We start from the raw sequence: 14,492 nt of genomic DNA, 5'->3' as shown, positions 1-14,492 counted from the left end.
AACGCCACCTCCCTGGAGAACCTTCTGTTCCTGACGTGTTCTGGCACTTTTAAAAGGTCTCAGCGTTGGGGAGCTGGGGTTTCGCTGTACACTTCACTTCGTATAGTGGTCAGTCATGTTACATCGTGATACGTTTGGCCCCGAAAAGTAGACCAAAGAGGGGTTGCCCGAAGGAAAACGATGATAATCGTTTTCCGCGGCGGATTGCCTCCGTCGTTGATGAGGTTTGGCAGTCTTGGAAAATGAATATAAAAATGGCCATTGCCTCCTTCGCGCTATAACCCCAAAAAACAGCAAGTTTGCTTATCTTTCCGCACAAGCAGTAAGTGCATAGAAAATCACGGTCAATTGATTTGCGGGGAGTGCTAACCAAGCTACTAGAGTTGAGAACCGGAGGTTCTGGTTTTCAATCATGCGTATCGCCGCCAGCACCCCCGAAGCTCTTCAGCTTCTACACAATATTGCGTCAACTGCTGTTACGTGGTCGTCTGGGCGTCTCGATGTTTTTGGCCTGGGAAGCAACAATGCCTTGTACCATAAATGGTATCAGAGACAGTGGGGGCCGTCCCAGAATGATTGGGAATACCTTGGAGGCACCTTCAGCAGTCAACCAGAGGCCGTCTCCTGGGGACCTAACCGGATCGATATTTTTGGGCTAGGTACCAACAATCAGATGTACCACAAGTACTGGAACGGGTCCGCCTGGGGTCCATCCACAACAGATTATGAGCACTTGGGAGGTGTCTTCAGCTCACGCCCATCTGCTGTCGCCTGGGCCGAGAATCGACTGGATATTTTTGGCCTTGGGTCAAACAACCAGATGTACCACAAGTGGTGGGATGGTTCTCGTTGGGGGCCATCTCAAACAGGATGGGAGCACCTTGGTGGGGTGTTCAGCAGCCCCCCAAGTGCCGTATCTTGGGGACCGAACAGAATCGATATCTTTGGCCTTGGAACTGATAATCAGATGTATCATAAATGGTGGGATGGTTCAAGATGGGGACCTTCAGTAACTAACTGGGAAGCTCTCGGCGGAGTCTTCAACAGCCAGCCAGTCGCCGTGGCCTGGAGTGCCAATCGTCTCGACATCTTTGGTCTCGGAACGGACAACGCCCTCTATCACAAGTGGTGGGATGGTTCCAGATGGGGACCATCTCAAACAGGCTGGGAGAACCTCGGTGGGGTATTGACTAGCCCTCCTGCGGTTGTCTCATGGTACCAAAACCGGTTGGATATCTTTGGCATTGGAACAGACAACCAGATGTATCATAAATGGTGGGATGGCTCACAATGGGGCGGTTGGGAAGCTTTAGGTGGCGTTTTCAACAGTGCTCCAACCGCAGTGTCCTGGGGCAGAGGGCGACTTGACATCTTCGGCCTGGGCACCAATAATGCTATGTACCACAAATGGTACAATGGCCGATGGGGTCCATCCGTCACTGACTGGGAATCGCTTGGAGGAACTTTCACCTCAACTCTTAAGGCAGGCCCGAAATGATGCGGGTTCAAATCTCGAAAAGCTCGAAGCGAGGAGGAAGCAAAGCTCTGGATTCTCAAGCACTCTGTTGTTAGCTAGTTAACTAGTAGGTTGAAGCTCTCAGGCTTACTTAACGATAATGAAATACGTCGAAAAAGCCAATACCAAAGTCAGCGTATCCAAGATCAGTACGGAGTAGAGGACATACACAATCAGGCAGTTGATGCTCATCAATTCTCCTGCTCCTGAAGCTGTATCACTGGAGGTTAATTCCAGCTTAGTCATCAGAGCCTCTACCGTTTCTCCTTACGATCATCATCCAAACAGCTCACAACATCAGATCTCCTCCGCATTCTATGTCTTTCAGCGGATTTCTGCTGTCGACATCCTCGAACTCATCAGAAATGTATAGATAGTGGCCATACCTAGCCTCTCATGGCTAGTTCGCCTCCCAAATCTACTACCCCAACTTCTCGCCCTCCATCCTCTGCCACACCTGTCCCACCTCCGGTCCCAGTTGACACCCATCCAAACCGAGCAGGATTAAGACCACGGCAACCATTACGGCCTGCGCTAGACCCAAGTCGCCTCGCTCCGGAAGATGCATACTTTGCTCATACTCTGCCACGGCTGCGGCCGCTTACTACAGCAGGAAACCATGCAGCCAACCCCGATCTCCTTAATCGGGTCGTGACAACACCCGCGGCAGTAGCAGCACTAAGGCCGCCTCCCGCGGTGCCTAGGATACAATCTAAAAGTGGTGCCGGAGCGCGTAGTGACCGTGGACGCTCTAGAAGAAGGAAACGACAATGGAAAAAACTCCTCTGGGTCAAGCAGTCCTGTAAGCCTGGAAACGTTTTCAGATCGTATATCTTCACGTTATCAAGATACACTAACATCAATCGCCAACGCGGCTGAGGTTTTTCAGATCCAGATAACTATACAGACACGGAAACGTTCCTCGATCACTTACAAAGAAATCCGAGGTTACGACCTTACGATTTCTGGCCGCTCGTTGCTGACTTCACGGTGATTGTGCAACATGTATGCTCTGTCGTTATATATATCTGCTGCTTCACTGTCATTTTCCAAGAGCGCGTTAGCCCAGTCTCGGTTGCCAGTTGGGCTACTCTTTGTACGATATTCTGCTGGGGACTTTGGGATTACTGGGAGGGAAACATCCATCTCGCTGCCGAAGAATGCCCTGATCTCTCCTCCGCTCACGATGGTTCTAATAGTGGATTGCTGATCAAGGAGCCTGCTGATGGCCTTGGATTATCGTTGAATATGTCGAACGTGGGAAGCCCACCAAGTCGACAGAGTACTATATCAAGCGTACACTCTGACGACACCTCCGCAACCTCGATCTATTCAGTGCCCTCTCCTGATGCTGTGATTTCCCCTGTTGACTCAAACCTGCCAGTGTATCCACCAAGCCTTCGTGCCACTTTATCCAATAGTGTGGCAAAACTATATTTGAAACCCTTTCCAGCCCCATATCGTCCATCTCGCGGCAGCCAGCGGCTAATCACAGCAAAATCTGCGCTGCTAATATTTTGCGCCCTTCAAGGCCTTTCGCCCATTCTCAAATCGCTAACGAAGTCCACCACAAGTGACTCAATTTGGGCCATGTCTTGCTGGCTTATGATAATCAATGTGTTCTTTTTCGACTACGGTAGCGGCAGCAGCGTCAGAGAAACTCCCCAGCAAGGTAACAACGCTGGTGCAGGAGCAGTAGCTGCCAGGTTTCCAGCTTCGCTTTCTACTAATGCTGCTTTAATGGCATCTACCGTACTTGCATCAAGGCTTGAGTCTGCAACCCACGTGTTTAGCTTGACTCTGTTTTCAATCGAGGTTTTTGGCCTCTTTCCAATCTTTCGCCGTCACCTTCGTACAATATCCTGGCGTGGACATATCACCCTTACAATTACTCTGGTAATATCCGCGGCAGCTGCAGTGGGCGTTACTTTGAAAGGCGGATATAAGGGCGGAGCTCTAGGGATATTATTCGGCGCCCCCTTGACGGCGTTAGTTATGGGTGGTTGTAGTTGGTGGTTGATTGGCCTACAGAAGTATAAAAACGTTGTTACTGGGCCGTGGGATCAAGCCAAGCCTATCCTACGCAGAAGACACTGGGATTGAATAAGTGTCTGTCTTTTCTGGACATCGTACAGCCTAGTCCTGAATAATGCTCTTTGCTTTTCGTCCATTTCAAAACCTTAGAAGCTGTGTTTCTCGAAATCGGCCATCACCATTATTTCTTGACTTTACTTATGATTTACAACAACGGTGCTGGTGAAAATCGATGAAACAGCTTCAACTGCGTCCTTTTTAAACGCCAGTCTAGTCTTAAGTTCTTTTTTTGAATACCACCTCCGCCCAGCACTTGACTGCTCTTGCCTTAGCTACGAGCAAAAGGAAAACCGAAATAAATAAATAAATAGAACCAAAAAAATGAGTCCGGAAGCTCCAATCGAGTCGATCATAGGCTGCGAGGTGGAAAAATATCTCGATAAAACGGCGGCTATCGATTTATGATGCCCTAAGCTTTTGCAACCGCGCTATAATGGTGTTACCACTAACATGGGGTCGGAAACGAGTATCTATGCTGCCTCCACTAAATTCTGATTATAATAGTTCTTGGGGGACCAGAATCATGAAATGAAATAAAGTTTTTAACGTCTTTCATCTGAAGCTTCCAACACCAGACAGCTCCTTTCTTAAAACCCTGTTCTAACAGCTCAATATGTTAACGATACTGATGCATGCCTGCCCTGATTTCAGGCGTTTAGCGAAAACGGCTTCGCCAGCAACAAAAAAAATTCCAACCTAGGCGTATCAGATTTTGAGACCTATATAATGGCCATCGCTAGATCCTCTGCCGTATCTCTTACCCTCCTCTGTTAATCTGCTACTTTGGGCCACCCAGCTTCCCAAAGCCTGCTTGTATTATTTTATTATTGACTGCTAGTCTGTCTCAGACTAGCTTCAGCAGCCCATATACATATCAATGTACGTCTCTTTTATGTTAACATGATGTTTTTATTTCTGGTCGTTATTTCTTCCGCCTTCCTAACTGCTGCTGGGCCGATAAGCAATGGGACTTCAGTTGGGAGTGAAGGTAAAGTCGGGACTGCAGTTTGAAGCAAAGCTATAACCATAACAGTCACCGTCACCGTCACGCCGCTAGAATATATCATACTAAGGTCGACTCAACATGGAGGAGAAACACGAGTTAAGCCTTCACAGTCTTCTCTCAAAATGACTGGAGTTCCCGCTCATCTGCCTCACCTCCGCCTCGCTCGTCCCCTCCTCCTGCATTCCCACCTCCACCGCCACCAAAGACATCTACTTCATCTTCATCGCATTCATCCCCTACTCCGCCTGCGTCCCCGCCCCCGCCACCACCCGCAAAAATGTCTACTTCATCTCCGCCATTGATTTCCCGTCCAACCCCGCTCATACCAACTGGTGTAACTCGAACTCCAGCCACAACCAGCATCGTTCCAATTATCACTGCCTACAAGGGCCATTTAAGCGCAGAACTTTCCAAGACTTACCATTTCCCCATCTTGAGTAGACCACAGCATTAGAATGGCTATTTGACCTGCGGTGTGGCGACAATGTATTAAGGAGAAGTATTGTGCCCAATCTGAGTGACCAGGTAAACCGGTTCAACATCGAACTGCTGGTCATCATATATCTACAAAGTCTGGCATCAAAGACTGACGTATAGCAATATTTCCGAGTCTATCCTACTTTTTCCCGTGAAAATCCTGCTAATACTGCTCCATCACACTCTTGAAACAATTGTTTCGGGATTCACGCCTTAATTTTGAGGACTCACCTCCCTTAAGAACAACTTGTATATTGGCAAAAGAAACACAATTGATCTTATCATCATGTTACTTTTAAAAATTCCCCTCCACCCTAATTGCACATTAATGAGACGCAACTTAGTCTGCTTCAGTGGCATATTATGTCCATTACCACCTATCATACATACATACAGATTTTACCGGGAGACTAGACGGGGGAAACAGGCCACAAAAACAGGTATAGTATACACATGTTACATCATTGTATAATATTGCTGGCCAAACACGAGTCACACATCACCAGACTTGATCCTCGATATTTTTACACTAGGAAAAGCGCGGCATACCCAATCAGAAGAAGCATAATCATGGCTTTCACCGTTGCACCCGTCGATCTAGTGCTCATCGCGCCGCCTTCAAATAGAGTTGGAGTATGCCCTCCAGTTGGCCTAGCCTTTACGTCTGAGCCTACAGGAGCCGACCCACTGACATGTCCAGGGCTCATGCCATCTGGCTTTTGAGTAACGGCAGGCCTAGAAGGAGAAAGAGTCGTTAATTGTTCCGGTACACTTGGCTTAGAGTCCTTGATAGGAATGACGGTGACAACTGGTCGCTTTTCTGTAGGCGCCGGCAGCGTCGCGGACTTCATAGGCACCGTGAGTGTGACGGTTGTTGGCGTTGCTGCGCACTGTTGGCATTCAGTGATAATTGTTGTCCAGCCGTCAGGTAAAGGGAGTGGAGCCCCTGGTGTTGGCGCTTGCGTGGGCCGAGGCGTTACTGTATCTGGGCAGTATGTTGTTGTGTACGTCGCGGTGACAGTCGTGAAGCCTGTAGGACAGATGGTGACATAGGACTTAGTGATGATTGTTGTGAGTGTTGTGTGATCCTTGGTCACAGGAGAGGAGGGCAAGCGTGTTACAGAAAGGCTTGGAGGCGTAGTCGTATTTGTTGGGTCCGCAGTGTCAGTGCCCGAGGGGACAGGAATACTTTCAGAACGTGTAGGGATGTCTGGTCTGGAAGTTGTAATATGGCTGCTACTACTGCTACCGGATGGGGAAGTAGAACCACGAGTTGGTTGGCGAGTAATGGTCGGAACAGAAGAAGGCATACCAACCGTTGAAGTATTGGTGTCACTCACACTCTGGGTTGATGATGGTTGTCCGGAGGTAGCATCGTTTGTGCTAGAGTGTTCCATTGAAATCGAGCTGACAGAGCGAGTGACAGAGCCAGACGGTTGTCCAGTGATAGCAGTGGTTGAAGCAGACTGAGAGTGTGTGCTTAGTGTAGCCTCGCTGGATGCAGACCTCGTTGAACTTGTTCCTGAACTTGATGACTGTCTCGTGGAAGAGACAGACGAGCTTGTTGGGGTCATCGCCGAAGTTGATGGCCGTTCCGTTATAGCTGAGGACGATGCGGATTGAGACTTAGTACTAAAAGTCATTTCACTAGATGTAGATATCGTTGACGCTGTCATCGACTCAGAAGCACTTGTTGTGAGTGTGGCAGGTATGGACAGAGAATCTGAGGCGGTTGACATTGTTTTGCTGGATGCAGGTTCACTTGAAGATGCCACGGAGCTAGAGGAAGCCTTGGTCACAGTCCATGATGGGCTCGTAGGGCCAGTGCTGGATGGAGTCTTCGTAATCTCGGTAGACGTAGTTTCTGAAGCAGAGCTGGAAGAAACGCTCGGTGACGTAGATGTCTCCGTGGTCACACTTGAAGTAGGCAGTTGGGCAGACGAGCTTTCTAATGTAGACGAAGCTTGGGTGGTAGAGCTCGTTGACATCTTTGTCGTAGAGGTGACAGTCAAGCTCGTGACAGTGCTAGTTGGTCGGATAGGGTCACAGTCAAGCATGATCTTCTTTATCGTCTCAGCATAGGGAACATTTTCAATTTTGTTTTTCTCTGATTCGGTTGCTTCCCACAGCATTATGCCGCCGATTGTTTTAGGATATTTCACCATATAAGTACTCATTACCTTATTGACTTCTTGCGAGGTCAGATAGTCGTCATGCGCACTCGCCTGCTTGGAGGCCGGAAGTCCAATAAAGAGTTTAGCTGACGGGTTACCGCTTTGGAGAATGTTTTGAACCCAGTGGTCAATGGTGTATGTTACTGAGCTAGAACTTGTGACCCATTGTTTTAAAGAGCAGGGGCGGTTATTATAGAATTGGACGAAAATAAAGTCAAATTCTGAATTTGACATGGCGTTTCCAAGGTGTGCATCCGGCATAATACACTGTGGAGCTGCTGAAATATAGTACTTCTTTTGGGAATCCTGTGCAAAATGATATCGGAAGCGCTTGACCATGACGGAATATCCTACGTTCGTCAGCATAGTATTCAAGCAGGGCAGTGGCAGGGCGAGTAAAACTTACCATAACTCGAGCCCTTTTCGATGTCGAAATCAAACCCATCCACTGCAGTGTTCCCAAAAGGCCGAGGGCCTTTCCAGTCTGGTTTCACAGGCCCGAATGCACCCCAGAGAAAATCTGCAAAGTTAACAGCAGATTTCTCGCTCTCAATCTGGTAGAAATCATTAACAGCACCACCACCCAAAGACAAAAGTATAGTCTTTCCAAGTGCCTTGCATTTGGGAAGGTCTTCCATTATTTGATAGCAGCCATTCAGGAGCTTAGTCTTCTTGTTATCTTCCGTATAATAATACGTATCAGCACACTGGTTTCCAAAGTTACTGCCCGGCCAACCTCCTGGCCCTTGGTCAGGAAAAACATTGATAAAGCCGACTACAATTATATCGTAATCGGTTTTTTCACAAAAGTAGCTCAGGCGATTCTGACCGACTCCTTGGCCCTATTTAAAAAGCGTCAGCTCATTAACGATTAGAGAAGGTTTAGACAACCGAATAATACCCAGTAGACGACCAAATTACTCCTAGAGCTGGGATTATAAGCTAAAGATGAAATGAAGAGAGAGAATGCAGCAACGGCTGCTGTAAATATATTAGCTGGGCCCATTTTTGAAAAGACTGAAGATGGAAGTATATGTATTAAGTACACGACGATAATGAAGATTTAGGGCTAAAAAAACGAGGGAAAGGCCTAAATCACGCTCAGAGAAGGGACGCAAACCAAAAGGCTTGCAGCACGATGGCTAGGAGAAACGAAAGAAGGGAGGGGAATTCCTTTGATCAGCCGTGAGGAACGAAAAAAAAAAAGACGAAGAGAGTGGGAGAGACGGGGATAAAAAAGGAAGCACGAAGTCATAATGGCCTTAGAGCCAATCCGCCGTTGCTCAGCACCACAAGAACCACATGGTATCGGATACTACCCGGCCATACCAGCGAGCAATTTTTCAGGGGTACTGATAGAGTGGTCTGGAATCGATGGTTTGTGAGCAGAGAAACTAGCCAGCTAAAAGACGGAATGAAACTCCGGAGCGCAGTTAATTTCACACCCCAGTCAGCCGTGGCCGCTGCCGATATCTAAGGCTCTAATCTCAGGGACGTATGTGCAGGATAAATTCGTATTTTTGGCACTATATTCTTCTCGAAAAGAAAAGAGACAAGCATTGGCGACGGAGCAAGGCCTGGTTGGCTCGGGGGGTCTAGAAGCAAGGCCTACATCTCAGTTAATAGAAGCTGTTTTATTGCCTTTTGCATAGGAATATCGAAGATGCGCAACACAGAATTCATTTTTCTGGAAATCGCCAAAACTTGGGGGTGAAATACGGATAGTAGTAGCTAGATGCGGGATATCAACTTCGTAACCGCGGGGCGCCCTGGCACTGAAGCCAGTCAGAAGAGGCGCCCGAATGTTGGGCGTGGAAAGCAAGCTAGGCCATCCTTGGAGTGCGACCAGCATATGGGCCTCTCAGATGACAGAATTCCGGGAGGGGGGCTTGCGCATTCAGATTCGGCGAGTGCGGCTCCAACACAGTTCAAACAGGGGTGTCATTGCAGGTAAGAGGCAGAATAGCGGCTGGCAGAGTCGAGAACCAACACAAAGACCCGCGGAGATGGCATGATACCAAGGGCAGACACATGAGGCCAAATATCGGCATTCTGGTTGTCTAAGTAGTTCTAGACTGGCTGTTGTTTTGATTAACATGCGGCTTGGCGGCGGTGCGAAAACAACGCGCGCCATGCCCGAGCCCGCCCCTTCTCATTGGACAGTGCGAGAGTTCGTCCCGCCTGAGAGATCCTGCACGCCGGAGCCCGGTAATCCCGAAGAGACAGCTGTCAGCTATCAGAGTGTGTACACTCCACAGAATAATTAATTCTTTTTCTCTGATTCTATCATACAACATTCCTTAATACCAGCCATCCTCTAACATAAAGGGGAATAATTGGCAGATTAGGTACAGATTAAAACCTTTCGTTCATTACTATCCCACTAGCTAGATGACTACAGACTACAGAATATTCTACTACTCCTACAAACTATTAGATAGGTTATCAATTAATTCCCAGGAACAAAATACACCTCTAGGCTCTCCGTACGAGAATACTAAGATATTAAGTGGTATCAAAACTGCAAAAAGCAGTAATTTTACAAGCGGGCATTCGTGACGTTTTGCAAGGCTATTAAACAGCCAACGTGCTACGTATCACTAGGGTAAGCCGAGAATGCTGTATTCCGGTATGGAGGCACGTCCGAGTACGGGGTTAATGATTGTACCACGCTTGCCGAGTTTGCAGGAGGCTCAACCGATTTGTTATCACCAACATAACATGGCCTATCAGTTCAAGGGCCCGATTCCAATTAGGGGTCTCTGAAGCTCCATGAAACCTCCCCAGACGGCGTTCTCAGCGTTCTAAATTTTCCCAACAGGAAGTACCTATACGTGCACATGAAATTGTATTGTTGCCACCTAACCTTGGAAAAAATGGAAATCAACTGCGCACCGAGAGGAATCAACTCTAAATATGGCGTCCTGGGCGGGCGTACGGCCAGTACAGGTGTGAGTTACGCAGCACTGTATTGCCCCATACGCCAGTTGATACACCACTGAATGGCTTCGCGTGAGGTAATGAGCCTGTGCAAGACAGGAAACGCCTGCTGGGAGGATCAGAGCTGCATATTCCGGTCTGCAATCAAATCTCCAGGTGCTTCCTTGAATAAGATAAGATAGTTGGCATATTTGGCAATCAGGCAATGTTCACCGAAGGAATGAAACAAGGAATTATGGGTCTAGGCTCATGATGACAGGTTTGCTAGGGGTCTCTTGTTCTAATCTGCTCAGAGGAAATCAGTCAAGTCATTGCAACTGAGTTCAGCCGTATCCCCGTGGAGATTTATCGTCAAACTCTTCGCTCAGAAGATCAATGTTGTTCCACTCTATGACATGATGAAGCGTGGCATACTCATCCAGGGTGGTTTCCCTCTCGTCGGTATAAGTCGTTGTTTAAACAATTGCGAGCGCGCGAGATGGGCGAGTTTCTCATACGGTCCGCTCCTGCCTGACCGGTTCCCAGACGAGCCGATTAAAGCTCTCCCGAGAAATTATAGTTGTTCTAGCCCTCGTCATTGTCGCTTTTCGACTTTGCGCGAGTATGTCTCAATGCAGCACAATAAGAGCTAGAGTGTTGACCTTTGAAAGCATGAAAAGAATGGAGTATGTATCTTGTACATGCCTCCGTATGAGAAGACGACGTTCATTGTTGTTGAATTCTGCATCCACCACGGCGGTTCGTTGGTAAAAGCGGCATTGCCGAGATTTAGTTATATCGGAGCCGGGAGAAGGTTATTCCATTACAGCCAATCACAGTCACATCTTGATCACATGCTCACCACCGCACTAAGGCACTAAAGGTTTAACTCAGGAAGTCTAGCACTGGCCCACTCAGAACCATGCATCTGTGCACATGCATCGCCGACCAGCGCTCCAGGCACTCTAGCATGAGTGGGATTTGGCGTGCCTTGTTGCAATGACAGCGACATCACGGCTACCGTGGAACTGGATGGCGGAGGGACAGCGTGTGATTGCCTGGAGGGCGACGTTCCTGGGATGGCGGCTCATTTTTCCGAGCATCTTCCTTCTTCCCCTCCTGGATTATCGGCTGTCCTTTGCTCAGTTTTATAACGATAGTTGTGATCTTTGATTGATGCTGTGGATATATCGTCCCTCACTCACTTTAAGTTGCAGTCGGCTATCAATATCACCTGTACTAGGACCAGGAAAATATAGCGCTGCTGCTTTGGCTTGACTAGAATCGAATTGATACGCATAGCCGGCAGTAACTCACCATGCGGATTATTCTGGTGCACTACGTTGTGCTTTCGCTAATACCCTGTGTTCTATCGGCTCCAATATCTTATATAGACACCTTGGTCCTAGCAGGTGAGGGACACCACATCGAAGACCGGCTTTATCCTCGACGTTCTAGACAGCAGCCAGCCGTATTCCGTGATCAGTTACGCCGCATTCTCACTAGTGCCAAAGCCGGTCGGAACCTCGAGGTATTGACTCGAGCTTCAAAATCCATCCCTGGCGACAGGTGGCCGTATGCTCTCTCGTCATTGAAGAGTGAGGTTGTGGCAGAATATACTATTTCTATCGACGACAAACCAGGTGAAACCATTTTTCCAGCTACCAGGTCAATACAAGATCAAAAGGTTTTTGAGCACAGCACGCATCAGAATACCCACCCAAAAACCGTTTTATTTCGCTACTTGACTCTATTCTCAAAGTCAGCATCAGGGCCAGAAGTTATAGAAACCTATCACCTTCACAGACAACCATTTTCAGACAGGTTAGCTTCGAGTTCGATAAACCCTTCTTACCTTCCCTCGGCGAAAGAAGACGTTTTCTCGGCGCTTGCATGGGTTTTCGGACATCCCATTTGGGCATGGACCACAGTATCCCTGCTCATATTCGCCCTATTCATCATTTCAGTCATAACTGTCGAAATATTAACGGTACTTTGCAATCTTGTGAGGTTTTGTTTCCAGAAAGATGGCTCAAGAAGTATTCGACTTGACGGTGCAGAGCAGAAGCTTGCCTCCGTGTAATGAATCAACAATTGGAAATCAAATATTCCCTTAAATGATAAGACTCGTCGGCCTCCCCGTCATTCAACTGACCCCTCTACATTGAAGGCGACTCATGTATTTCTAATGGACCTAAGGACTATCAGACTTTCTTCATTATCGAAAGATTGGATTTCGTAACGGCTCGCAGTAGCTATCATACTGAAAATCGTCATCCGTTACTCCTCCCTGGAAGGAAAGCCGGCCTTGCTGTTTTTCAACATATTTTTACTAATGCATTATACCCCCATGTCTCTGCATCTTTCCTGAGATCTTTCTGTTTTCTTACTTTTTCTTTCTTTATTAATCTTGTTTATAGAACTTTTACGATCATGAAAGCGATATGCTTTGCCAATACTTGGAGATGACAGTTTCTGCTTGATCCCAATGATTTTCAAACTTATCATGCAGGGCTCATCTTGACCATAAATTAAGTAGATAAAGCTAGCCGGGTAATACAAATCAACTTAGCATCCCATAATAAAAAATTCATTGCCATTCTGTCATTAAATACAATTGAATATTCGGCTTAAATGCCGTCTGACTCTGGTGGCCCTTTATAAGCTGCAGAACGTTAGTAATGACGTCACCATCAAGGCCACAGTTCGGGAACTCACATTTTCTCGCGTACACCATGTACCACACAGCCGAAATTGCGAGGAATCCCACAAACACTACACTCGCGTATGTCATGCTTGATGCAGTCACTGGCAATGCTGTCGGCATGCTGAACAACACCAGCTCACATGCAATCCAAACCAGCGCAATCACATTAGCGATGGGCCCGACGATGGGCCCGCAATTCCACTTCGCCCTCATCACCTCGCGGCGCCCGTACCACAGGCTGATGCCGATGGGGATCGCATAGCTCACAGCCAGGCCGATTACGCCCACTGATACAAACGCAGTAAACGCGCTCGTGCTTCCAATGTTGATGAGTCCAAGCAGCATTTCAACCAGCGTGACGAGGCCCAGGGCGTAGACTGGCACATCCAGCTTCTTATTCACGCGCGACCAGATGCCCGAAAGGGGCAGTGCATTGTCTCTTGCAAACGCCCATGTCGTTCTGGATGCAGCGACGGTGATGCTGATGGAGCAGAACAGAGTCACCATCAACACGAGGAACATGAGGCCGAGGGCACCACCTGGTGATTTCATCACGACGCCAAAGATATAAGGCAATGCCTGGCCTCCAGGTGAGTTTTTTATAATGTCCTCCAATGGTGGGAGAGTGAAACAGATGGGCAAGATAAAAAAGAGTCCTGCAAAACCGCCAACGGGAACGCACAAGCTGATCGCTCGTGGAACTATAATTGCTGGGTTGGGAACTTCTTCTGCCATGGAGGATATCATTCCTATTGCTGAGAAGCAGTATGCCGCTGGGAGAAGGCCGATGAAGAATGTAAAGCCGCCCCAGCCTGCGAACGAAGTGTCATAATGGGCCAGCGCATATGAAATGCTGTGCCTGCCTGCTCCCGCTTTCACAGACAATGCAATAAGAATGACGATAATGCTGACTGCTGTCCATGCGGCGCAAATGATATCCACTTGTGGGAGAAAGCGATTTCCCACAGCAACAATTACAAATGCCAAGAGGCAGATGGCATAGAATATGAGAACTATCTGCCAGCTTGCCGCCTCCCATGTTGGGTGGAATAACGATATCGTTGCTGATATGAGGGCTGCAAAGCCGAAGTTGACTGAGAGCGTGATCGTCCAATTTCCAATAAGCCATACCCAACCAGTAATAAACGAAAGGATGATCTTATGCTTCTTTGCGACCTGGAAAGACCAGTAATATGGCCCTGCGGATGTCGGGTATCTTGATGCGAGTTCGCTGAGCGATAACGCAATGCATTCATCTAGTACTAACACTAGCAGCCATCCAATGAATATTGCACGCGGGCCACCGCCATATATGGCACTGATCAGCGGTCCTCCCTCTCCATACGGAATTGCTGCAATGGCGAGCGACTGGAAAAGGAGAGTCGCGAGCGAGCGATTTCGTTTTAGTTCTGGGACGTAGCCCAGTACTTCCAGGGTGTGATCTGTGTCTCTTGCATTTCCGAGCTCGCTACTCTCATTGGTATCAGAACCAAGCATCTCCTTCGGCTTATCTTCGAAAATCGACATGTTTGGGGTTTGAATGTGGAAGAACGGAGAGGTGAACTATTTGACTGATGGGTTTCCTTGATGCTAAGCATC

At 47.9% G+C, this 14,492-nt stretch overlaps 6 protein-coding genes across 6 annotated transcripts; 3 read left to right on the top strand and 3 right to left on the bottom strand.

The window, feature by feature from the left end:
* Positions 1–412: 412 nt before the first annotated feature.
* LOZ57_001965 (uncharacterized protein) lies at positions 413–1,498 on the top strand (the record flags this gene model as incomplete). The annotated part of the gene is made up of 1 exon (XM_049251047.1): positions 413–1,498. One exon carries the CDS (start codon positions 413–415, stop codon positions 1,496–1,498), a length of 1,086 nt encoding a protein of 361 aa, XP_049109897.1.
* A 414-nt stretch (positions 1,499–1,912) lies between these two features.
* GPI2 (glycosylphosphatidylinositol anchor biosynthesis) lies at positions 1,913–3,619 on the top strand (the record flags this gene model as incomplete). The annotated part of the gene is made up of 2 exons (XM_049251046.1): positions 1,913–2,318; positions 2,406–3,619. 2 exons carry the CDS (start codon positions 1,913–1,915, stop codon positions 3,617–3,619), a joined length of 1,620 nt encoding a protein of 539 aa, XP_049109896.1.
* Positions 3,620–4,733: 1,114 nt separating this feature from the next.
* On the bottom strand, positions 4,734–5,067 carry LOZ57_001963 (uncharacterized protein; the record flags this gene model as incomplete). Its single annotated transcript, XM_049251045.1, has 2 exons — positions 4,734–4,997; positions 5,038–5,067. The coding sequence occupies 2 exons, from the start codon at positions 5,065–5,067 to the stop codon at positions 4,734–4,736; spliced, it is 294 nt and encodes a 97-aa protein (XP_049109895.1).
* A 550-nt stretch (positions 5,068–5,617) lies between these two features.
* CHT2_1 (Chitinase 2) lies at positions 5,618–8,273 on the bottom strand (the record flags this gene model as incomplete). The annotated part of the gene is made up of 3 exons (XM_049251044.1): positions 5,618–7,617; positions 7,674–8,109; positions 8,169–8,273. 3 exons carry the CDS (start codon positions 8,271–8,273, stop codon positions 5,618–5,620), a joined length of 2,541 nt encoding a protein of 846 aa, XP_049109894.1.
* Positions 8,274–11,504: 3,231 nt separating this feature from the next.
* On the top strand, positions 11,505–12,269 carry LOZ57_001961 (uncharacterized protein; the record flags this gene model as incomplete). Its single annotated transcript, XM_049251043.1, has 1 exon — positions 11,505–12,269. The coding sequence occupies one exon, from the start codon at positions 11,505–11,507 to the stop codon at positions 12,267–12,269; it is 765 nt and encodes a 254-aa protein (XP_049109893.1).
* Positions 12,270–12,816: 547 nt separating this feature from the next.
* On the bottom strand, positions 12,817–14,420 carry LOZ57_001960 (uncharacterized protein; the record flags this gene model as incomplete). The annotated part of the gene is made up of 2 exons (XM_049251042.1): positions 12,817–12,851; positions 12,905–14,420. 2 exons carry the CDS (start codon positions 14,418–14,420, stop codon positions 12,817–12,819), a joined length of 1,551 nt encoding a protein of 516 aa, XP_049109892.1.
* Between the last annotated feature and the right edge of the window lie 72 nt (positions 14,421–14,492).

This window comes from Ophidiomyces ophidiicola, assembly GCF_022830035.1.
Source record: "Ophidiomyces ophidiicola strain CBS 122913 chromosome Unknown scaffold_5, whole genome shotgun sequence".
NCBI lineage: Eukaryota > Fungi > Ascomycota > Eurotiomycetes > Onygenales > Onygenaceae > Ophidiomyces > Ophidiomyces ophidiicola.
This window is presented reverse-complemented; position numbering and strand designations above follow the sequence as displayed.